General features: G+C 44.6%; 1 protein-coding gene across 1 annotated transcript in view; it reads right to left on the bottom strand.

Moving 5' to 3' along the window:
* The window catches only part of FLT3 (fms related receptor tyrosine kinase 3), a 48,053-nt gene extending 22,824 nt beyond the window's left edge, over nt 1-25,229 (bottom strand). The window contains exons 1-8 of the mRNA XM_049822884.1: nt 25,178-25,229; nt 9,891-10,015; nt 8,046-8,248; nt 7,149-7,264; nt 4,748-4,865; nt 2,322-2,458; nt 1,572-1,711; nt 1,337-1,490 (exon numbers count right to left, since the gene is read on the bottom strand). Coding sequence (XP_049678841.1) covers nt 1,337-1,490; nt 1,572-1,711; nt 2,322-2,458; nt 4,748-4,865; nt 7,149-7,264; nt 8,046-8,248; nt 9,891-10,015; nt 25,178-25,211 — 1,027 coding nt within the window. The 5' untranslated portion in view covers nt 25,212-25,229. The remainder of the gene's footprint in view (nt 1-1,336; nt 1,491-1,571; nt 1,712-2,321; nt 2,459-4,747; nt 4,866-7,148; nt 7,265-8,045; nt 8,249-9,890; nt 10,016-25,177) is intronic.
* Nucleotides 25,230-25,496: the final 267 nt, after the last annotated feature.

Raw genomic sequence — 25,496 nt, 5'->3', positions numbered from 1 at the left:
TTGGTGTTAGGAGGATGGTTCCCTTCAGTGCCTGGAAAGCAGGAGACAGGCAGAACAACCAACAACGCTGGAGTAGTTGTCTCTCTAGTTTCAGGTTTTCCTTCAGATCCCCTCACAGCTGCAGCAGCACTTCTGTATGGCAGCACTCGCTATTCATCATCTCTCTGGGCTTGCATTCTCCATTAACATAAAAGTTTTGATTTCTTTTCTGCTACCAGTATTGGAGCTAAAATTCTTCCCCAGATTTACTTTCCCATAAAAAAATTGGCAAACTCAAATGGCCACTTGCCAGTCACTCCCTTACCATAAGCAGAAAGGGTCATTTCTTGTTTGTTCTGGGTTTTGAGCAGGAGAGCCCACCACCAAGAACTTGCAACTGCTCGATTCCTTCCTGTCGGATCCACGTCAGGTCTGGTACAGATTTTGTATCTGCTTTTTTCCGTATCAGAGCAATGAGCACCTGAAGGGACCATATGAAAGAGCAGAGCAGAGGCCACGAGAGCCTCTGCCTTACCTCCCCACCTCCGAAGGTGCAGCAAAGGCGGGGTGGAGGTATCGTACGTGAGTGACCGAAAGGGACATGCAGTGGGAGCAAGTAGTAAGGTGGAGACTGAGGCCATGACTACAGCTTTTCAAAGCCCATACTGGACTCACAGCAGGACATTTCTGTCTCACATTAGTTGAAACCAGTCACTGGTCCTTCCAGACTCTGGCCAAACTAAGACATGGAGCGTTAACAGCTGAACATGCAGGGCAGGTCATGCATTTCATATTCTTGGCCAGCTCCAGAAACATTTTGCAGTGCTTTACCTCTAGCTGTTTGTAAGTGCTTTGCAGCTGCCAACATCTGAGTTGGTGGCGCAGAGAAGGGCTAAACAACTAAACTGCCCAGAAAGCCCAAGGCATAGTCCCTGGGGACCCTATAGCTTCGTGTCCCCACGAAAAGCCACCATGGCCTTGTGTCACGCCGGCTGAGTCACCTACAATAACGTGAGATGAATCCCAGCCTGTGTTTCTAGATGTACCATTGAAACAATCATGTAGACTAGATCTCTAAACAGCTCCATTTCATTTCACTTCTAAAAGTGCTGTCTTTTTTTTGGGAATTATTTGAAAAGCGATATAAAGAAAAGGTTGATTATCTTCAGGTCCAGAATGACTTGATTCAGATTAATCTCTTGGCTCTCCTGGACTGCCAGTAAGTGCAAATAGACTTTCTCCTTAGAAAAGGAACTGTAAACATTGGCTGCATACCTGCAAACAAAGAACTGCCACATGGAAAACAAAGGAAAAAAACCAACCGAGGGACAAAATTAACAGCAGGGGTTGGAATTACCTAAAACTGTAACCAAAGCAGTTTGATTCAGATGAACGGTAGAAGAACAGGTATAATGTCCACTATCACTTCTTCCTGCCGCTGAAGCAAAGGCATACTGGATCCGAACTGCTGAGTGATCTGTTTGATATTCTAATCCTTCAAACTGGCGATCCTAGTTTTCAACAGAGATTCCCATTTAATCAGTTGACAGTGCCCAATATTACCCATTTTAAAACAGGCCCTGTCTTCTTACCTGCTCAACTTCTTTGTTTTCAAAAGTTAATTTTATTCCAAATTTATAATTATGGTGAACAGCTCTGCATCTGATCAGCAGTGGTTCCCCGACTTTAAGAAGTAATTCAGGTAAAGGTGCTGCTTGTCTTTCATTTAAATCTACAAAATCAAAACATAGTCACTGAAACAACTGTCACATTGCCTGGAAAAATGCTCAGTTAGATGAACATTTTTTTCTGTTAATGCTGTATAGACATCCGTTATTACACTGTAATGATAATTAGAATTTGGGAAAATTACTTATTAATCATGAAATTAGTAAATTTGATGGATTTAGATGTCTCAGACCAAATTTTGTCATAATTTACAAGATATCTATAGGGCACAGCTCAGCACAGAGCTTAGCTCAGGTCAGGTTTATTTAAAAAAACAGACAAACTTGAAATTATCTATTAATTTATAATTATTTATAAATGTATATATTTGAGAACACTTTGAAGAGCATTTCCATGCAACACAGTCCTAAAAGCATGAAGAAAAAGTTAAAAGGTGTTTAGCAAATGTAGAAGGGCAGGGCATTTTTTACAGACACCACAAATAGCTATTAGAATTAGGTTTTAAACACCCGACAAAGCAATCATAGTCACTGCTAGATTTGTTCCACTGATTACAAACAAGTAGCTTAGCCCAGAAAGAGTACTCAGATGAGTAGTGCAACTACAGCAGCAGGGTCCAGCTCACATGGAAGTAAACCTTAGAGGGAAGTTACCTATTGTAAAGAGGCTGGCGCATTCTCTGCCCAGGTCATTAACTGCACAGCACCATATATAAGTTTGAAATAATTCATGTTGTACCTTCTGTATGCCATCTATTTCCCCAGTTTCTTCATGCATTTTATCAGGGCAACTGCAATTACAAGCACAATTACTCATTGACTCATTTGGTTTTAACCTCAAGCAAATAAATCTGATAAATCTCCAAGCCATGAGAATATGCAAACAATAGTGGGAAAACTGGATCTTACATAGCTGAATAAAAAGGAACTAGGAAAGGTGAAGATAAGAAAATAAAAATGTCACAGCCTAGGCAGGAGTATAAGCTGAAATGACCTGAATGCTCAAACTGGCTCATAGGCAGGTAATGCTGTGACTACAGTCTGGACAAGAGTGAAATCCTAGAGGCCGAGCTTTCACACCACATCTCTGAACTGCTAGTGGTGGGACTTGGTGCAAATCCAGCAGCTGTTGTAAGACCCAGATCCTAAACTGCCGCGCTGCAGAGAAAGGCATTATTCCCACTGTTAATAGAATCAACTTTATATATTAATAGAATGGGAAAAAAAATCATTTAGCTCAGAAAATGATGACCCTTTGTAACATCTTCCCAGCTCTAATGCTTCAGGTGAAGTCTCCGGTGACTGGAAAAAGGGAAACATTGCACCCCTTTTAAAAAAAAAGGTAGAAAGGAGGACCCTGGGAACTACTGACATTTTAGCCTCACCTTTGTGCCTGGGAAGATCATGGAAGAGATCCTCCTAGAAGCTGTGCTAAGGCACATGGAGGACAGGGAGGTGATTTGAGACAGCCAGCACGGCCTCACCAAGGGCAAGTCCTGCCTGACCAACCTAGTCATCTTCTATGGAGGGACTACATCAGTGGACAAGGGAAGAGCTATGGATGTCATCTATCTGGACTTCTGTAAGGCCTTTGACACAGTCCCCCACAACATCCTTCTCTCTAAATTGGAGAGATATGGATTTGATGGGTGGACTGTTTGGTGGATGAGAAATTGGTTGGATGGTCACATCCAGAGGGTAGTGGTCAACGGCTCGATGTCCAAATGGAGATCAGTGACAAGTGGTGTCCCTCAGGGGTCCATACTGGGACCAGTGCTGTTTACTATCTTCATCAATGACATAGACAGTGGGATTGAGCGCACCCTCAGCAAGTTTGCAGGTGACACCACGCTGTGTGGTGCGGTTGACGTGCCTGAGGGAAGGGATGCCATCCAGAGGGACCTGGACAAGGTCAAGAAGTGGGTCCGTGTGAACCTCATGAGGTTCAACAAGGCCAAGTGCAGGGTCCTGCACCTGGGTTGGAGCAAGCCCTGGTATCGATACAGGCTGGGGGATGAAGAGGTTGAGAGCAGCCCTGTGAGAAGGACTTGGGGGTACTGGTGGATGAAAAGCTGGACATGAGCTGGCAATGTGCGCTTGCAGCCCAGAAAGCCACCCGTATCCTGGGCTGCATCCAGAGAAGTGCTGGCAGGTTGAGGGAGGGGATTCTGCTCCTCTGCTCTGCCCTGGTGAGACCCCACCTGCAGTACTGTGTTCAGCTCTGGGGTCCCCAGCACAGCAAAGACATGGACCTGTTGGAGTGGATCCAGAGGAGGGCCACAAGAATGATCAGAGGGATGGAGAAAGGCTGAGAGACTTGGGGTTGTTCAGCCTGGAGAAGAGAAGGCTCCAGGGAGACCTTATTGCAGCCTTTCTGTTCTCAAAGGGGGCCTATAAGAAAGATGGGGACAAACGTTTTAGTAAGGCCTGTTGCGGTAGACAAGGGGTAATGGTTTTAAACTAAAAGAGGGTAGATTGAAACTAGATATAAGGAAGAAATTTTTTTCGATGAGGGTGGTGAAACACCGGAACAGGTTGCCCAGAGAGTTGGTCGATGCCCCATCCCTGGAAACGTTCAAGATCAGGTTGGATGGGGCTCTGAGCAACCTGATCTAGCTGAAGATGTCCCTGCTTATTGCAGGGGGGTTGGACTAGATGACTTTTAAGGGCCCCTTCCAACTCAAACCATTCTATGATTCACATTTCCAAAAAATATGAAAAACTGGAGGGGAAACAAGGTATCTTTGATTTGCACTTGTGACATCAAAATACTAGAATGTGGAATAACTTTTTTCAATCCAGGAGCTGAAAGTTTCCAAAAGAGCACAACAGCCAAAATTTCTAAGAAAAATATGTTGCAGCACTCCAGAAGTGGATCGTGCAGACACAGGTCTTCAACTAGCACGCAGGTGTGCAATCCAGCAGAGCCTGTCTCCAAAAAATTCTGACCCAAAATCTCTTATTCAGTTATCTCACAGCTCACTAGGCACACTAAGCAGTACAAAGCCTCCCCCTTCTTCTTCAGAAGATGGTAAACTTTCAGTCTAGAGATTCAACATGCATATAAACATAGACTGTACCTCTTTTCAGGTGTTTTGCAAAATATCCACTCCACAGAGGGCTGGGGGTAGCTCTCAGATATGCACTCGATAGCATCCGATTTTTCCCTTTTCCTGAAATAGGGTTTGCCTGGTTTCTCTGTTAAAAAATCATGCAAATGTTTAAGAATGCTGAAATCATTTTGAAACAGCATTTTGCTCATTTGGCAGTACATGAAGTTACAGAGCTGTGATTTGTTTCAGGAGGTTTCACCACTGAGGGAATAGAAAATGATTCTGCCCTGGGGATATTGTGGGTTGGCCTCATGAGCTTTTCAGCCTTGATTGCTAAATGCACAGTTTCCCCCATATCAAAGGCCCGCCTCTATACACCAGAGGATAATCCTGAGACTGATACTGAAAGGTGTTAATTTGCTGTGGTTGCTATTCTTTTCACTGGGCAGGAGCACAGATACCTTTCGAAATCACATCCCAAGCCCCTGGCCTTTGGTGGAGTATCTGCTGAGATTACAAAGTCCCTACACAAAATGGGATCTTGCATACTACTCAGTCAGATCAGATACACGATGGAAAACCAACAGGTGATAATGACTTCTGATAACCAGCAGACTTCTCTATCCTATATCTGTAACCCAGGGGGAAAAGGTTCCTAGACAACTCCCAGTCCCCTGAACCTGTCAGGCACAGGCTTGGACTAAGCACAAAAATTTAATGTATTAAAATTGCGAAAGATTTGACTCAAAATGAAAAGCATTGAGTCTGGTTTTAGGTCATCTTGCAATGAAATCACGGCTTCCACACAGAAGAGCGACCTTTTCTTTAGAGTCATATTTCCATTGCCTGCAAGGTGACATGCTAAGGTGAATCCAATGCTTTTGGCTTTTTAATTTCTTTCTTCATTTATCTTTTGTAAGCTGGGCCTAAAAGGTTTTTTTTCACCTATAGAGAGTCACATCTCAGTTGAAGGATTCACATCTAGCCTGGAGGATTTTATGAGAGATGTAATTATCATATTACATTCACAGGAGCAAAGAGAATGCAATCCAAGCAATCGATACAGTAAAGAACTTTATCGAGGCTGTTTCAAACTACTCTTGCTTGCACATATACTAACATTTTTTACCTCTAAAGCCTAATTGATATAGTAGAGAAGGTAATTTTAAAGATTTAATACTCTGTCCCCTCGATGAAGCTGTTAAAATTATAATTGGGACATGCAACAGGCCTTCATATAAAGCACAGAGTGACTGGAGGTGACACTTCTGACACCTGAGAGAGAAAAAAAGTCAAACAGAAGAAGTACTTTAAAAGCAAATGAAGAGGGAATAAAAAAATGTTCATTAGTCACAGTTTATTAAAAACAAGGCAAGTAATGATGCTTGCTGTTAAACCTGTCTCTAGAAGGGTCTGCCAGTCTTTTAGCTGTTCGGATTGATGTTTTCCCTTCTTTTCTTTGAAATTTCTTTTGAAATTTTTAATTTTATCTTTGAATTTGGTGCTTTCCAGACAAAATACTATAGTGTTTGTCTTTTGTTAAAAAAAAATGTCAACGTGGATCTTTTTTTTTTAAGCTGTTCTTGGACACCCCTACTTAGAAACAGAAGCTTGAACTTTGTTGCAGCAGTTGCCTTTGCATCAGAGATGTCTCTTGTGTGATCCTTGAGAAAATTCAATCAAATCTTCTCCCACTGCAAGCCTTTCAAAAAGTCGCACCTCCCACATGCTCTTTCATGAGCATTTAACAGCAGTTAAAATCTCAGCTTCTCCGGCACCCTTGTGCTGAGCAGCTGCAGTACCGATGCATTTTACCCTAAAACCCAATAAACAAGTACAGGCTGGCACTGGGAAAAGGGACCTTGCCTTTCCCCCTCCCTCAGTGGTGCCTCTTGCTGCCCAAAGAACAGCAAAAGGAAAAGCTATGAGAGAAGAGCAGAGACCCAGCGGCAGGCACAGGCGGAGGCAGGCAGAGTGGGACAAAGCATCACTTCGGAGCGCCAGAGACCAGAAAATAAAAGGGATGTCCTGATCTGGTCCAGATAACAGCCCAGCCGGCAACACTGAGGATAAACAGGTTAAGATGCAAACAAACAAATCTCTCCTGCGAGCTTTGAGACCACACAAAAGCCGCCCTCAATTTGTCCCTTTTGGTATAGAGGGAAATCTCTCATAGGGGAGAAGAGAGCTGCCACGCATTTACATCTTCATTTGCTCATTTGCATGGTTTATTGACTAGTGAAAGCTGACTCTCAAGCAGTCTGTGGTTTTGACTTCAGCCTCTGAAGACAGCTCCAAGTCCTATGCAAATCTAGGAAGATGCTTGAAATGCAGCACGCGGGAGCTTCGTTGCTTTGAGTGAACTTGAACCTCTCCTCTTGAACCTATTGACGGAGTGACCCCTTTCATCTGAGATAGATATACTTACTTCGGATGAGAACAGGCACAACTATTGTGTAATTGCTGGTTTTACTTGTGACCGAGAGGGTGTATTTTCCAGCTTGTGCTTCTTTTATTTGGGAGAAAGCCAAAGACGTAACATATCTATAAAACAGAAAGTAAAGCTGTATTTGTTATCTAGAAGGTAATACGCAGCACAGACAATAAAACGTTAGCTCTTTAGCTCTTGCAAAATCCCTTCAGAGTATTCATTATGTACGTAGCACCCTTCAACCCGAAGTGTTTTCATCACGTATGATCCTACACAAGCAGCACACAGGAACTTGCAGCCACAGGTACCACACGCTCAATGCTGAGCATGGGGAAGGATGGTCTTCCTGACGTTAGGACAGCTGGGGAGGTCCACAGGGAAATGCTTTACCTATAGTGCCATCCTGCATGTTTTGCAGGGGGAGGCAATAATCCAGCCTCAGGTTCCAGCCCAGGTTTGGCTGTGAGAATTAGGATGCTGTGGCTGCTGTTGTTTCTGATCTGCAGTGTGACCCTAACAAGTCACATAATTCTTCATGCCTCTGTTTTTTTGATTATAAAATCATAATTTTGCCTCACATGAGCGCTGCAAAGCTCAAACTGATCAATATCAGAGTGTCCATGGAGACCCCCATGCATGATGCTATACAATTTAAAGGAACAAGCCTATTTCAAACTATTTTTGGCTTTAGGATTCTTATGTGTCTATGTGTCTAAATGACAATCAGCAATGTGCTGCCAGGTGACAACAATTAAGAAAGAAGACTAGAAGTTTTAAAAATATAATGTACTACATGAAATCAAACACAAGCAGAGTCACAGAAAATATTCCATTTGCATCCAAACCCAAATGATCTCTTAAAGGATCTTTGATCCAGTACATCCCCTGACTTACCGATTCTCCGGGTCCAATGAAGGTTTACAAACTTTGCTCTCTTTAAAGAACCAAAAGCATGAAATGATCTCTGAAATATTCATTATCACTCTTAATTCAATATCTTCAAACATATTGACTTCCACATTTTTAGTGGGTTCATAGATGTTCTCTGCTCCTTGAGAATTCAAGTAACACCCAAGATCTTCCGAAATGGTAGAAATCTGCAATGCAAGAGGACAGATTGTTATTTATTTATTAGCAATTAGCTCTATTTGCTTTTTTGCATTCAAATATTTTTAAAGGATGCTCTTCTGGAAAAGTTTTCATAAGTTAATAATGCCTCATAATGCCCAAATATGACCACAGATTATACTGAAATAACACTTTCATCATACCTTCATTTTGTTTACTTTTGTTTTTTTTTTAATTTCTACTGTCCAATTTATTCATAAATATGTCAAATTCTAATGCAGGAGGAAACACTACAGGATTCCTGTTGAATTAGTTAATTCTGTTCTCTAGACAGACATCACAGAACAATTTTAGCCAGAAACTTGATAATTTCCCTTAGTGATGTGGGCTATTCTTTACTCTCATTTTTGTTTCCTTTTGTGTAGAACCACAAGAAGACATAGAACTATAATACAACCTTTCTGTTTGCGACCTCAATGCAAAGGCAGGGCCAGAATATTATTTTTTTTTAGCATCCCACTGCTTGTCACTGCATCATCTGGCTAGACTGGTCCTCAATTCCTTGGGGGCTTTACTAGGCAAGGAACATTGGGGCTGGGCGCCTTCACATCTTTCATTTCCTCAACATTGCATACGGTTAAAGGAGAATCGCAAACAGAAAGAGAATATTCCACAGTCATTCTGAAAACCACCGATGAATTAATGAGTCTCTAAGCTTAGCTGCAGCAAGAGGTGGCAAGTAAATAGGTCCATGTGAAGAGTAGCTCTAAATGTCTCCCTTACTTAGGTGGGTGAAATTTATCCAGTATAACTTTATGAAAGGACAGAGCTCCTTGCAACCTCCGCTCTGCACTGTGCTGTGCCAGTTGGTTCTTCTTCTTTGCTCCTTCTTTGTCCCTTCCCTTGATCTGAGAAGTGTCTAGAGATAACAGCCATATTCTGCTGCTTTGTCTGACACAAAGACAGCACAGCTTTGACTGGTATACCTTCATTTGTTATCTCAATTATTGATTTATTTGTCCAGGAATGAAAAAGATTTCATAAGACTAATTTGAAACAAGAATCCTCAGGAAATATTTTAATCGCAGGTCTCAGCTGCTTTATGATTTACTTGCACACCACCTCTTCTTGGCCTTCTGCCATTTTGAGTCAGAAGAGAATTAAAAAAAAAAAGATATTTGATTCACTATCCAGCTTTGGTGCCTCAGTCAAGGTTTAGACCAGGCAGGGATTTATGGGCTTTGGTGGTGGGAATAGAAGGCGGTACAGCTTCCTCATCAGTCCCAGCAGCTGTGGCAAACACACACCGCGGCAGGCCACTGGTTCACACTGTGGCCTTGGCAATCCCCTCTTAAGGGCACACAGTTTTTTACATTGATACATTTCCAGCAACATTCAGCAATATTCAGGCATGCTGATGTAAGACAGCATCAAGGCAACAATTAAAAATTCGGTTTTAGAGAAAACTGGTACTTATTTATTTACAGTTTCAAAGTATGAATTGTGGTACGTATTTCCCTCTAACTTTTGTAGTCATATTTGGCCTAACCCTGATTATTTTGACTATGACATCCTCACAGCCTAAAGGTTTAGGGTGTTGTAAGCTTCTGGGAAGGTATTTCTGGAATGGACAGGAATATTTTATAGGCAGCTCATTCTCTGTTAGATTACCTTAGGAGATACCAATGTCTCTGGTGTTCCTGAACCTTCATCCTTCTGGCTGATAAACACACATGTAATCTCAGATGTGTTTTGAATCATTGCAGAAGTGAAAGTAACTGCTGTCACAACAAGAACTGTAAAACAGAAATAGAAAACAAATGTAATCGTGTCTAGATCTCTGCTCAGGGATAATAATTTTAGTAAAATTAAAATACAACAAACCTGTAGAAAGATTACATCTTTTTAAAAGCAAAAGGCAAAAGGAATATGCAGATATCTCGTGTGCATTTGCAAACTGTGCATTTGTGTGCTGAAGCTGAGTGGAAGCACTATTTGGAGAACCTTTCAAAAGGACAGATGCATCACACTTTAGAAGTATGTCTCATAATATTGCATAAAAAGCCTAAAGACAAAAGCCTCTATGTGTTATGGAGGTTCCTTTAGAAACTACATTATAAGACACAGGGTCCCTCTTGCAGATCGCTTCTGCATCAGTGTGTCTGAAGGGGCTCTGCAGGATCAAACCCTGCAGCTGCAGGTCAGCGTTTGCCCGTTGTGAGCCAGAGGATGATCATACACCGTCCCTCCCATCGGCACTACGGAGGTGTCCAAGTCCTTGAGCATGCCTCACTCCTACTGAGAGCAATGGCAAAATAAAGTCCTCCAACTTGCAATGGCAAAATAAAGTCCTCCAACTTGCAATGGCAAAATACAGTCCTCCAACTTGCAATGGAAAAATATAGTCCTCCAACTTGCCTCCAAGAGCCCATGCTCAGCTCACTCAAGGACTCAAGATCTAGTTGTCCCTTTCCCTTCTCTCCAGGACAGGCTATATGTGATCTGACAGACCGAACACTCTCCTGAGCTTTCCTGGCGTGGATTTGTGCACCCCAGCAGCTCGCAAGTGAGGTCCAGGTTAGATGCTTCTTCCCTGGAGCTGCCTTGTGGTTTTTCCCCTTCGGGAAGCAAACAAGGCAGCAATTCCCACTATTTTGAGGAAAGCAGAAAGCAGAGAGCAGGGAAGAGTAAGCCCATGGCTTTCTGTTGCCTTCTCCTTTCTCCATACCTCCCTCTATAGCCTATAGAGCCCGGGCAGCTCACTTGCCAGCTCCCAGCCTTGGCAGGAGTAGCAAATGTCATTTCTCCTTATGCATAAGGAGCAGTGTGGGAAAGCTTCTGGTGCCTCAAAGGCATCATCTTTCCGGAATGCTTCATATGAGCTCTTCTGCAGGGACTGCAGCTTGAAAAGTCACCTTTTAGCCTTAAAGGAGCTATATAGTAACCACAGCCCCACCATTGCACATAAACAAGAAAAACAGAAGTAAGACTGCACAACTGGCGGGGTGAAATGTGTCTGATTTCCATTAAGTTCCTAAAGCCAACCTTCAACAGTACAAATAAGCAATGAATCATAAAATAACATTTATCTCCTGGTGACCTGGAATATTTCTGCCCTCGGGTCTTGGTTTTTTGCCCCCCCCGCCCGCCCTTACCTGCTGAGAGGGTTGGACACAAAGCAAGGTGCAGAGTTGAAAGGAGAAAAAAAGGTAAATATATCAAGGAGCGCTTGAAGGGCGAAAATAATGAGACTGTTTCTGCAGGTGATGGAAAGAGCAAAACTGGAAGAAGGAAGAAATGAGTAAGAGTTGCTGCCATCTCCTCTTTGATGTTTGTGCCTTCTGGAGCTGCCCAAGCTCTAAGATGGCAACACTTTGACAACCTCTTCTCAGTCCTCTTGGCAAATCTGGATTAAGACTGTGTCCTTCTCATTCAGGTACCTAACACACACTTCATTTTGGGTGCCACCTTTTCACAGTATACACAGAAAATGGTCTGCCTTTGCAGACTCCTGAGGAAGATCCCGTCCATCTGTCTGTCGTCCCTAAGAAAGGTGAATAGGACTTCTTTGTGGAGATGTGTATCTCCCTCCATTGCTAGAAAGATAATGTTGGCAATTCTTCAGACAGCGAGTGCCAGAGCGTGGCTGAAAGGCAGGTATGCATTAGGTATCTACACCATGCATGCTGAATTCCTCCCCATCGATGCAACCCAGGTTTCCAGACCAGGAAAGGACTTTCGCCAAGTCCTTCTCTTCTCAGCTTTCTCCACTTCTGTTGGTTTGTTGGCCACTTTATCTTCCACCCTTTTCAAACCAGAGGCCATCTGACAGGCACACAGCCAGGGGTTTAGCTGATGGAAACCCACCTATGTCCACTGATTTCCAAGACACTCCAGCTGAAACCACCTGAAAATACAACCTCAAAAGTTCAACTTGTTTGGCCTGTTGAGCATTCCCTTGCTTCTGCTTTTCAATCGGCAAATAGTTTTACCTTCTGATTGTACAAGCTGAACCAATTTATCCCCGGCATTACTCCACTTCAGTCGCATCGCCTTGTTAGCAGGATGTCTAATGCCGCAGTAGGAAAGGGAAAGATGTATTTGTACACCAACAGGGAAAAGATTTACAGCTCTGAGTTAGGCAGAAGCAGACAGAGCTAGTAACCAGACTGTGAGCGAGACATGCAAACAAGCTGTCTGATGAACTGGAACTGCATCTGTAAAGGACGGTATATGGGAGTATATGCTGGAAGAGGGAGTAGTGAGCATCCTGACACCCTGAGGTATAAGAGAAAATGGGACTCCCTGCCCTGTTAACTTCTAGAGCTTGTCACTGCTGTCCTCTGCCTTTATTCCTGTGAACTCAGGAAGGTTTTTAGGGTAAGGAAGGATATTTTGAACCTGAGATGATTCCAGTCACCTTACAGTGAGAAAAAATTAGTAATGTGATAGTCAGAAGCATTTACGTGACACGGAGTGGCCTAAACTTGCATAGGTCTTCGAGAAATACATTACATTGACAAAATAGAAAGTGAGAGCATGAATGAGCCTTTCAGAAGAAGCAGAATCAAGAAAAGAAATATTGGGAAAACGGTAACGCTCTGATTCACCACCTTGATCTTTCAGCTTCTAGCTGGCCCGTTCAGGGACTGCTGTTATGGTGTGCATGTCAGTCATCCTACTGAAAGCCCAAAGTAAGAACTGCAGAGACCGAAAGCACTGGGTAACGAATATCAAATATGTAGTGTGCATAATCTTATTGTGTATTGCTGAAATGTAGCAAAGCTGGAATGGAAATAAATTGCTGCCTCTGAACAATCTTTGTTTATGCCTGCTTTCCATCTTCATTATCTTTTTATAGGTTATACAAAAATAAATGCAGTAGGAGAAAACTTGTTCTCACTGAAGTCAGACAAACCTCTAGTTGCCATAAACCGAGTCAGAATTCCATCAAGATGTGTAGGCACATACATGGTGAAATGCCTGTAAAAGTCAAAAAATGGACTTACATAGAATCATAGAATGGTTTGGGTTGGAAGGGACCTTAAAGACCATCTAGTTCCACCCCCCCTGCCATGGGCAGGGACACCTTCCACCAGACCAGGTTGCTCCAAGCCCCATCCAACCTGGCCTTGAACACTGCCAGGGATGGGGCAGCCACAGCCTCTCTGGGCAACCAGTTCCAGGGCCTCACCACCCTCACAGTGAACAATTTCTTCCTTACATCTAATCTAAATCTACCCTCTTTCAGTTTCAACCCATTACCCCTTGTCCCATCACTACATGCCCTTGTAAAAAGTCCCTCCCCATCTTTCCTGTAGGCCCCCATTAGGTACTGGAAGGCTGCTCTAAGGTCTCCCTGGAGCCTTCTCTTCTCCAGGCTGAACAACCCCAACTCTCTCAGCCTGTCCTCATAAAGGAGGTACTCCAGCCCCCTGATCATCTTCATGGCCCTCCTCTGGACCTGCTCCATGTTACAGCGCTGAGAAGAAAGGCCTGAATCTACTGAAGAGTTATCAAACCAAGAAGCTATGTTTAAGCTAATTCACCTATCAGATGGTTGACCTAATGGAACTGCTTACAAAATGTAATTTTCAAATGGGGATGACTAAAGTAGCCTTTGGGAAACTGGGAAGGCCACTCCAAAATATGCTGAAAGTCTGAGTTTATCAGCAAGAGAATAGCCGAGGAACTAGAGCACTGTGAAGGATGAAGAGAAAACCTTTCTCTTTGGACCAAGGGATGCATCTTGTGTTTGTGTTCAGCTCAGGGTGCTTAGTATTTTATTTACATAGCAGTCAGGCCTTTCCTAGACGTAGAACAATCTTCCACTCCGCTTTACAGCTCAGGAGACTCACATAAAGCAAACGATGTTTTGCTTCCTATTTGGCTTCTGACTGGTTTCTCTAGGTGAGACTGTCTGGATCAACTTTCTGAAATTTTCTTCCTGATCAGGGAAGGGCCCTTTTTTCCAGGAAAGCTATAGTTCTCCCACAGTCATGTGCTGCCAGAAACAAACCTCTGAAAGAGGTGACATGGATGAGCCTAATAAGCATGCATTAACTCTTAAAAAACCCCCCACGCCTTTGCATGTGGCCGCCTTTTTCTCAAATCACCCCCAAAGCGATAGATTCTGAAGTGAGAATTTTACTCAATATAAATATGACAAAAATCAGAGGGAGGCAGGATAGGTAGAAAGAACCGATCTTAAATGAATTCCTACCCTTTACCCATATCTCATTTCTCTCCCGTCAGGCTTAACTTTTCTCCTTCCCCATCTTTTAGCACACTGTCCTTCCTCGGTGTCTTCACTCTCTCAGCTTAAATACCTCCCAGCTTCCAAAAAAATGCAACCTGTGAGTTCATTCCCACATGATGACGGGGCCAGAGGCGTTGCTCTGTGTCGCGGGATAAAAACCGTGTTAGAACAAGGTTTCACGAGCGAGGTGGGTGACGAGCTGCCTCTGTCGCAGCTCACGCTAATCGTGAGGAGTTGTTCTAACGCTGGATGGGGTACGTCTCGGTCAGGACCAGCCATTTATCTGGTCTTACCTGTTAATTACAAGAAACATCACGTGGCCTGGTTTAATTGTTCCCAGTGGTGTTCAGGCATGATTGAGATTTGGGGTGGAAGAAGAAGCCTATAGAGCGCGGCGGCACTTGAGGAGGGTTTAGTGGAAGGGAACCACGAATCTCCGGATTTGGGCTTCCGAGGAGGAAAGCGGTGCGAAGAGGGGAGCAGGGCAGGCCGTGCGCTTTCGGAAACTGCTTCATGAGGCTCTGTGTGCCGAGTCAAACGCTAATAGCGAGGAACCCCGGTGGCATTAAGGCGGCGTGCCGGAACGCCGCCGTCCCGTTCGCCGTCGCACCGACCCTCCTCGGCGCTCGCTGGGAGTTATTTTTCCGCCAGGATCGGCTCCCCCCCCCCCCGCCCCGAGAGACGCTCGGGCTGCGACACCACACGGTGTTTCTTCCCGGGCTCTTCTGCCCGAGAGAGCGGCCTCCCGGCGGCGGGGAACCGCGGCGGCCGGCACCGGCACCGGCACCGGCACCGGCACCGGCACGGCGGGAGGGCGGGAGGGAAGGAGGGCGGGCGGCCGCCAGGGGGCGCTGCCGCCCCGCGCCGCCCGCGCGCGCGCGCGCGCGCACACAGAGACACGCGCATACGGACACGCGCGCACACACGCTGACACACACAGACACACAGACACGGACAGACAGGCACGGACAGACAGACACGGACAGACAGGCACGGACAGACAGACAGACACAGGCACGGACAGACAGACACAGACACACAGACACAGACACACAGACACGGACACACAGACACGGACACACAGACAGACACACAGGCACGGACAGACAGACACAGACACACAGACACGGACAGACACAGACACAGACACACAGACAGACACACAGGCACAGACAGACACAGACACACAGGCACGGACACACAGGCACGGACAGACAGACACAGACACAGACACACAGATAGACACACAGGCATGGACAGACAGACACAGACACAGACACACAGACACAGACACACAGACAGACACACAGACACAGACACAGACAGACAGACACACAGGCACGGACAGACAGACACAGACACACAGACACACAGACACACAGACGGACATACAGACACAGACATACAGACACAGAGACACAGACAGACACACAGACACGGACACACACACACAGACACATGTGTGCGTGCACACACACACTGACACAGAGGCACGGACACTGACACACACACTGACACACAGAGAGACACAGACACACACAGACACATGCGTGTGTGCACACACTGACACCCCACACACACACTGACACAGACACATACAGACACTGACACACACACACACTGACACACACGCTGACACACAGGCACATGCACACTGGCACACAGAGACACACACAGAGACACACATGCTGACACACAGAGACACACAGACACACACACACTGACACAGACACACACAGAGACACTGACACAGACACACACACACTGGCACACGCTGACACAGACACACACAGAGACAGACACACACACAGAGACACACACTGACACAGACACACGCACACTGGCACACAGAGACACACACAGAGACACACATGCTGACACACAGAGACACACAGACACACACACACTGACACAGACACACACACAGACACACAGAGACACGCACACACGCTGAAACACACACATGCTGACACACTGACACACAGACACACACAGACATGCACACACAGACACACAGACACAGACACACACAGACACGCTGACACACAGACACACACACACACGCTGACAGACACACACACTGACACACACTGACACACACACTGACACACACTGACACACACAGACACACAGACACACACAGACACACAGACACACACAGACGCACACACAGACACACATAGAGACACACACACACACAGACTGACACACAGGTACACACTGACACATACACTGACATACACAAACACACACACTGACACACTGACAGACACACATGCACGCACGGACACACAGACACACACACAGACACACACTGACACAGACATACACACACGTGCACACACACAGAGACACACACACAGACACACTGACACAGACACACACACAGACGTGTGTGCACACACACAGACACACTGACACAGACACACACACAGACGTGTGTGCACACGCACACAGACACACTGACACAGACACACGCAGACGTGTGTGCACACACAGACATGCACTGACACAGACACACACGCAGACACGTGTGCACGTGCACACACGTGCGCGGACACAGACACAGGCGCACACACACACTCAGCCCTTTGAAGTGCAGGGGTAGTTCCCCCACCAGGAACTAACTCGACCAGTTTGTCTCCTGTTTGCTTGCGAAGGAGCTGCCCCGGCATTTGTTTCTTCTTGGGAAAGGAAACGTGAAAGAAAGATTCCTTGTAAATTCTTTCATACATTAATTAAATCATTGATGATGGATAACTGATTTTTTTCCTTCTTTTCTTCTGCAGGGTCTCCAGCAAACTTTTTTTCTGATTTTCTATTAAAAAAGACAGAAAGCTTAAAAAATACTGACCCTTTCTAGGAAGATCCCATGGCCATCCTTGCATGGCTCAGACAGGATTCTAATTAAATTCTGTCATTTTGAAAAAAAATAAATAAATTCAAAAAAGGCATTTTTTTTTCACAAGAACAGCTCATGCATATACAGGAAAAACTTCCTACTCAGTAGAACATCTTCAAACGGGTTGTGTCCCTATTTATTATAGTGGTCTCAAAAGTGTTTCTTCTGAAGAGCTATTCATCCAGAACTTGGTGTCACAGCGAATAACCATTTCTAATTCATCCACTGCAAGTGCCAGCAAAGGGTTCTGCTGGTTGATAACTTATTCACTTTATGTCGGGTTCTGTAGTAAAACTACACGGCCTCTGCCTCGGGTGTTCGCTTCCCTAGTCCTTCCCAATTTAATCTATGCCCGAATCTAAAAGGTCTCCTTTCAACGTCTGAGAAAGAACGAAGAAGTTTGCTCAATCTGCCTCAGGAACATCACTGCCAAGACCTGCCTACTCCAACATAGTCTGCCACGTGCAGCAGGGAAGACTGTCCGCAAACTAATTTTCTGTATTTTTCATTGTCCTCATCTTTTCCTCAACCTCCATTTTCGGGTCCCAGATGAAAACAGCTGCAAGGAATTTACTCTTCCACATTTTTTTGTATATCTAATGACTTGGCCATAATTTCCAAGAAATTGTTCTCTGTCTGGTTATGTCCTAACACATTTTTGGTACAGATTTTAGCAAACTTCATCTTTTCGATAAAATGATGCCTTTCAACGCCAGTACCTTTCTTCTTAGAGGAGGACAGTCAGCAGCTCTGCCTATGTCTCGTTGCAGTCAGCTTATAAATTACATAGAGATTTTAAGACAGAATAAATGAGATGGCTGAATCTTTCAAATCGGGAATCACACTGGGCATGTATTTTACACTCCTCTGTCAGAGACCTAAACAAAACCTTCTCCAACAGAACAGGTAGCTGGGGGCCAGCAGAGCTACTCCTGCTTTTTTACTGATCACTTACAGATATGTTTGCTTCAGTGCCTCATGTAGTAAAAATAAGCTAATGATGACACAGCCTGCAGGCACATTCTTCACGATACTATTACAATATCCATCTTATTGACTACTTTTGCATCGACTTTATTGCAGACTGATAGCCAAATCGTGCTCTATGATTCATATTGTGATTTCAGCATTCATTTAAGCCAGGATGAATAACAATCCAGTTCGATTTATTTATAGATTTCTATCATTTTTTCAGACTTCCTAATCATATACCTGAGTACATGAGACTTGCAGCTCCTCCAGCTACGAGTTGCTGTTGGTGAGGGATCGTGTTTACGAGCAGCCCAACCCCTGTAGCTGCTGCAGGCTTCTTTGCTAAATATGATCTGGCCCTAGTACCGCATTGCTCCTTAATTTATAGATTTACTTTGAAATCACCTTTTTGAGTTCTCAGTCTGTGCCAGTAACTCATGGGTTTAATCTGAAAAAAAAAAAATAATTATCTCCTTAGCACGAAACAAATGCTGAAGGCTTAATCGAGCAAGGCATTTAAGTCCGTTTTATCTCTCTGTCCTGCCTCTTCTGGTTTTTGTTTTCCTGGGCTTGGGTGAGGAAGGACTGCATTTTGTATTCAAGCCCTTATTTGCCTTTCATTTCACTAAGATAACTCCATCTACCTTCCCTGTGAGTCTGAGATAAAGGCATTGCTCAAGCAGCTGAACTGTTATTTTGCTTGTTATTATTCATTTTGCCTGCTTTGCATGGGGCTAGCTGAATGAATGACAGCCCTTCCACAGGTCCCCTGGACTGTGATCCCATGGTGTGATCTCTGCTCGGGCTGGTGCTCACAGGGAGCTCACCCAAATCCCTGCTGCCCTACCCACAGTTTGGGCCATTCCAGCCACTTGTGATCCAGTTTACAAAGAATAACTGGGACTGCTGAGGACACCCCTTTTTGGGAAGTGGCTGAAAAGTGGCTGAAAAGGCAGCGAACCTCAGCTACCATGGCAACCTCCCTTTGTGAGGAAGAGCCTACATTGTGGCTGGTTCTTCTTCTGCTTTTTGCCCACATCTTCTGTCCTCTCAAGGGAGCTTCTTCTTGGCTCCCACATCACCCAAACCTTGCCACCCCACTAACTATGGTGAACGATGCTGTCCTGGACCACGTTAGGATGTGTTTTGCCAGCAGGTAGAGGTCCTTCCCCTCCACTCCGCACTGGCGAGGACATGTCTGGAGTCCCGGGTCCAGTTGTGGGCTCCTCACTGTAAGAGAGACGTGGACGTACTGGAGAAAAGTCCAGCAAAGGGCCATAAGGATGATGAAGGGACCGGAGCATCTCTCCTATGAGGAAAGGCTGAGAGAGCTGGGCCTGTTCAGCCTGGAGAAGAGAAGGCTCAGGGAGATCTCATCAATGCGTACGAAAACCTGGAGGGACGGTGCAGAGAGGACAGAGCCAGGCTCTTTTCAATGGTGCCCAATGACAGCACCAGAGGCAACGGGCGCAAACTTTTTTCACCATATGGGTGACCGAGCAGTGGCACAGGTTGCCCAGAGAGGTGGTGGTCTCTACCCTCAGAGATATTCAAAAGCTACTTGGCCAGGGTCCTGAGCAGCTGGCTCTAGGTGGCCCCGCTTGGGCAGGGAGGTTGGACCAGTTGACCTCCAGAGGTCCCTTCCCACCTCAAGCTTTCTGTGATTCCGTGAACAAAGGGACAGTCCTGTGAGCAAAGAAGCGCTGGTGCGATGCCACCACAGAGGTCCCCCACGAATCAGAAAGTGGCATTGGGCTGTCCTTGTTCTTGACTTTTCTCTAGAGGATGTTTGCTCATGGGAATTGCACGTGTGCACCATTAAAAGGTTGGATAGACAACCCTGAAGCAGAGCAAACAGATACATCTCATCTAATGACTTAAGTAAGTTTGCTTTAACTCCTTTTTTTTTTTAAACTGCTTTGTGTTTAAGTAGTCCAGTCTCATTTCCTGACACACTCCAGCACTTCTACTGACATTAGTGGAATTACTAACTTCTTGCAAGCGAGGGCTGCTTTGTTTAAGTACCTAAAGGTAAAGGTGTGAGATTCCTGGCACCTCATCAACAAGGAGAAAAGGATTTGCCCGAAAGAGAAATGAAAACAGAAGATGGGAGATAATGAAATGATACTACTTGTCATCCTAGTATTGTAAAACTTCCCTTTTAAACGAAAACAACAGTTTCCACAACTAACTATAGTATATTGTCCTTCCTTTGCTGGGAGAGGGGAGAGAACACAGAAGGCCTGAATTGTGTTTGGGGGAAGGATGGATAGAAAGAGGGAGAGTGGGAGAGAGTGGGTTTGCTACAAAATATGAAAAGACAAAAAGGAATCCAAGGTCTCTGATAAAAATGGTGGTTGGTATTTGGCACCATATTTCATAAAAATGAATAAAAAAGAAATACTAGTTGTTCTCACTTGTATCACTATGAGTTTAGGGCTAAAAAACAATTGCAATTCCCAAGCAGTTGTAAAAATGTAAAATCCAACGTACTCCTCAAAGAGCATGTTGTAACAATAAAACACTTTTCAAACCAGCCCTTGTATCTCACCCATTAGAAATCTTATCTACGCAATTAAGCCTAGACTACAAAGAAAGGAGTAAATAATGTCTACTTTTACAACAGTAACAGAGCTAAATATCCAGGTGATAAGCTAGTTTTTCTGTTTACCCTGTTCAGTATTTCCAGCAGTTTTTAAGGAAACATCTTGGAAAAATTAGGGAGCCATTCCTTCCCTTGGATGGGAAACAGGCACACAACATTTATCCAGCTATCTGTCTAGCTTTCTCATCATCTTATTTCTCATTAAATATAGAGAAGAAGAGTCTATCCTTCAAACACACCAGGAATTTTCAGGGTATTATCTGTGTTTGAAGGCTTATGGATTCCTTAAGGAAGCATTTTGCATCGTATTTCAGTTTAGAGTCCTGTAGCATCTTCTTAAACATATTTCCATTAATATCAATAGGGTTAAGCCATATGGGAAATAAGGTCTTCCTGCCCATTTGAGAAACGCCGCTGTTTGTGGGCTCTGGACTGATTTTTTTGGTCTGTATTTTCCTTTTAAAAGTGTGTGATCACCAGGATTAAACAGTCCTGGTCCTTTTCTAGTGTTACTGTAAAAAACTGAAATTGCTTTCTGCCTTCATCGGTCATCCACTCCTGCTCTTCCACATTTTTAGTTCGTAAATGTTTTACTCTCCAATTTTATTCCCACTGCTGTTTGCTGGACTTTTTCATCCCTGCCTTTCGCAGCGAACATTCCCATGAAGATTTCCAGAAAACCTAATTCAACCCAATGACCCAAACCAGCTTCTCAGCTAACAGTGCAGAATCATAAACCTGGGTGAGTTTATGCCATGAAGTTTCAGATCTTTTGAAAGACACATTTTCTGAAACCCGTGAACAAGAGGCGCTCTACGCTATATTATTTTGGGGTCATTATAGGAAGGGCTCTCAAAGGGGATGCTGCAGAAAGACAGGATGCCCGCAGTGCAGCGGAACAAACCTTCTGCCGCTGAGCACCACTGTAGCGCGCACCCACGCACTGCCGGGCAGAGATTTGGGGTGGCCCTGGCAGTCAGGTTGCGCTCGGGGCATCTTCCAGCTTCTCGGTAGCTTGAAATACGGGTAACCTGAGGAATCTTCTAGAGAAAAGCAGGGGGGGGGAGCAAATGGGGCCAAACCTCAAAAGAAATAAAACACCCATAGTTTTAAGTTGCATTTGCTTCCATTGGAAAATAACCCTTTTCCTGCACAATCCTTCCACCTTCAGGAATCTTCACTTCAGAAGCGATACCTTATCTTCTGATCCATGAAATACATGGTGATGGATGACCAGGAAAATATGTTCTGCTGGGCATGACTGTTTCCCTGAGTAAGCAGACCATGTACTGGCCTTATCTAGCATTCACAGCCAGCTTGCACCCAGGCTTTTGCATGTTTTGGGAAAGAGACAGTAGTCAGGATCAAACTTGATTCCCCTTGGGGTGCTCATCCATTTCACTTTCCTTCCACTAGCAGGGCTCAGTGCCTGAACTTGCTCTTTGTTTGTCAGAGAGGAATGTGTGTCAGAGAGGAATTGGTGTATTGCTGGGAGATGGACAGATCCTGCAGGCAGCTGGGTCCCAAGCATTTCTGGGCTTCTCCTTAAAAAGCAGAAATGTGCTGGCCCATCTCCTGTTTTCCTGGGTCTCTGACACAGGAATGTAATGGACACCTGTGTATTCTGTGAGGGGTTTTTCAACTGTATTGTCCTACAGTTTTTGTGCAACCGGACACACCATAATCTAATCCAGAGCTCATTAGGGCCTGAGTTTGCAGTCCTTGCTCATATAAAATTTCCTCTCATTTGCCAGCCACAGAGAGATCTCAGTCAGCATCTCACAGTTTCATTTCTCTCGGGTGCCATGAACCTGTGGGTAATGCCATGAACAGCTCTTACATAAACAACATAAACAAAGGGAGCAGGAGCAATTGTTAATGGAAAACTTCCCCTGATGAGAAAGATCACTGAAAGTCTCTCTCCATCACAAAATTCTCCAATTTGTAAAACCCCAAACCACTACATACAAGGGCATGTAGTGATAGGACAAGGGGTAATGGCTTGAAACTGAAAGAGGGTAGATTTAGATTAGATATTGGGAAGCGATTCTTCACTGCGAGGGTGGTGAGGCACTGGAACTGGTTGCCCAGAGAAGTTGTGGCTGCTCCATCACTGAAAACATTCAAGGCCAGGCTGCATGGGGCTTGGAGCAACCTGGTCTAGTGGAAGGTGTCCCTGCCCACGGCAGGGGGGGTGGAACTAGATGGTCTTTAAGGTCCCCTCCAACCCAAACCATTCTGATTCTATGATTCTATGATAGCACCAAAGTTCCCAGGCCCCATCCATCCTCCCACCTCATCCACTAATGCAAGGCTAATTGTACGCTAGATAATATTCTCTTTAACCACAAGATCTTGCTTGGGATGACCAGAAAAAGTTAAGAAGATGAGGAACTGGAATAGTGCTTTTAATATATAGAGAGCTGTATTTACATATATATTGTATTGTATTTTATGTATTGTTTTCTAAAGCTCTTGGGATTACATTCCTTGCTGCTGGGGAACATTTATTTCCAGCAAATAACAGGGGCAAGATGCTTTTTCTTTCCTGCAACTTTTGCAGTTCTAAGCCTATAGTTTAAAGACAGACCCGGTGCCTTCAGTCTACAGATATTGTGGAGATTCTCCTCTAGGTGTTGTTACAGTTAAGCTTTTCCTTGCTGGTTAAGTGTTGCAGTTCCTGATGATTCTGGTTCATCACATGGATACCGTCTGTCGTCTGCACAGTTTATTACTACGTCTTATCTCTAGACAACAGCTAGATTCTTAAAGTGAACACATGCATTTTTAAGAAATTATATACAATTCATTAAATGCTTAATATTTTTTACATCAAAATTGCTCTTAAAGCATGATCTGCTAGAGAGAGATTTATGGAGCTAGCAGTTCTCAGGATTTCTGCTGTCAGCTCTGCCTCTGATCCTTCAAATCCTAGCTGGTTTGTATGTCCAAAAGCATTTGCTTTTTTTCCCTATAACAGGTAGCCTTACAAGAAGGAACACTGCCTCCCTATATACCTTGCCTTGACTAAATCGTATCTCAACAGAAAGAACACCAGTCCTCCTGGAAGATAATCACACCTTCGGGCTCTCATACCTTTTGCTCTCTCTCTGCAGAACTCTCTTAGCTGCACTGAAGTCTATCCCTTGCAGCGGCCTTTGGGCACCATCACGTCCCAGATGCTAATCATTATTATTTACTTTGTAATGCAGCCTGCAAGACTAGCGAAGCTCAGTTAAACACAGAAATCCCTCTTTGACAGGGTTTGCTTAGTAGTAGTATCAGCAGTCATGCAAAGCAGGAGATCATAAAATACTCATTTTCATTTTCACTCCACCTTCTCTTCAAATAGTTCGCGTAGACTTTCAACCATGAATGAATAATGTCTAACAATTGCTCTTTGAAGTAAATATTATTATCCCTGTATACAGAGCTGAAAATGGACTGCATATTGTTAAATAACTTTCCCAGGCATGCATCAGAACTGCGTCAATCAGAAAAAACCACACTCTCTTTTTGTTTCGGTCCTGGATTTTGAATCAGCAAGATCATGTTTGATAGGAGCAAGCCATTTATTTTAGAGCTAGAGAAAAATAGTTTCAGGCATTTGAGATGGAAGCAAATGTTGTTTCCTTTTCTCTTAAGATTAAATGTTGGGATGATTTTCAATAGAGGAAACCAAGCTTTAAAATCCAAAACTCTTCTCTCTAACAAAACAAAGGCACTTTCTAGATATTAGTATCGTGCCTTCTTCTATTTAGATCATTGAACGACAACAACAAAACCTCGTAAGATACAGATGTGTCATTATATTTCACTCTACCAAGATATCTGATTCACAGATTATTTAGCTGGGAAATTGCAGATAGATTGTTTAAAGTGATCAGGTCAAGCTAGCATTAACACCAGGAAACACATTTACATCAGGAAAAAGAAAACAAACAAAAAATCAGTATATTTAAATACTTTTTGCCTTGAGCATGAAACGTATCAGGTGCAGCGAGAGCAAGACCCAGGCTGGGCTGGGAACGACGAGGGTGACGGGGGGGGGAGAGGAGCATCCCCAGAAGAGAGAAGAAAGATTGGACAGAAAATAAAAGGTGGGGGAGAAAACGAACGGTTAAGAAGACAAAGGAGAAAGGAAGGGAAGATGCGAAGGGATGCAGTGAGACTGGGAAAGGGAGAGGACAGGGTCCGAGGGCGGCGTGAGGAGACCGTACCTGCCAGCCGAACCAGGAGCCAGCCCGCTGCCATGGCTGGTGATGCCCTGCAGTCCCCCGGCCCCGGCGAGTGAAACCCAGCCGTGCAGGTGGTTGCCTTAAGGGCGCACGTCACTGCCCGCAGTGCAACCACTTCTTCAAAACCGAGGGCCCGAGACCTGAGCCTGAAGGAAACGGCTGCGGGATGGGGAGAAGAGGGCCTCTCTGGGGGTCGAGGAGCGTCTTCCTTCTGTCGGAGGATGCCTCCATCAAGCCCAGCAGCTGCCTCCGCTCCAGCTGCTCGGTCCTCGCCTCTTTAGCCCTCCGCTCACGCTTCTAC

The sequence above is a fragment of the Accipiter gentilis genome, chromosome 19 (genome assembly GCF_929443795.1).
Source record: "Accipiter gentilis chromosome 19, bAccGen1.1, whole genome shotgun sequence".
Classification (NCBI taxonomy): Eukaryota; Metazoa; Chordata; class Aves; order Accipitriformes; family Accipitridae; genus Astur; species Astur gentilis.
This window is presented reverse-complemented; position numbering and strand designations above follow the sequence as displayed.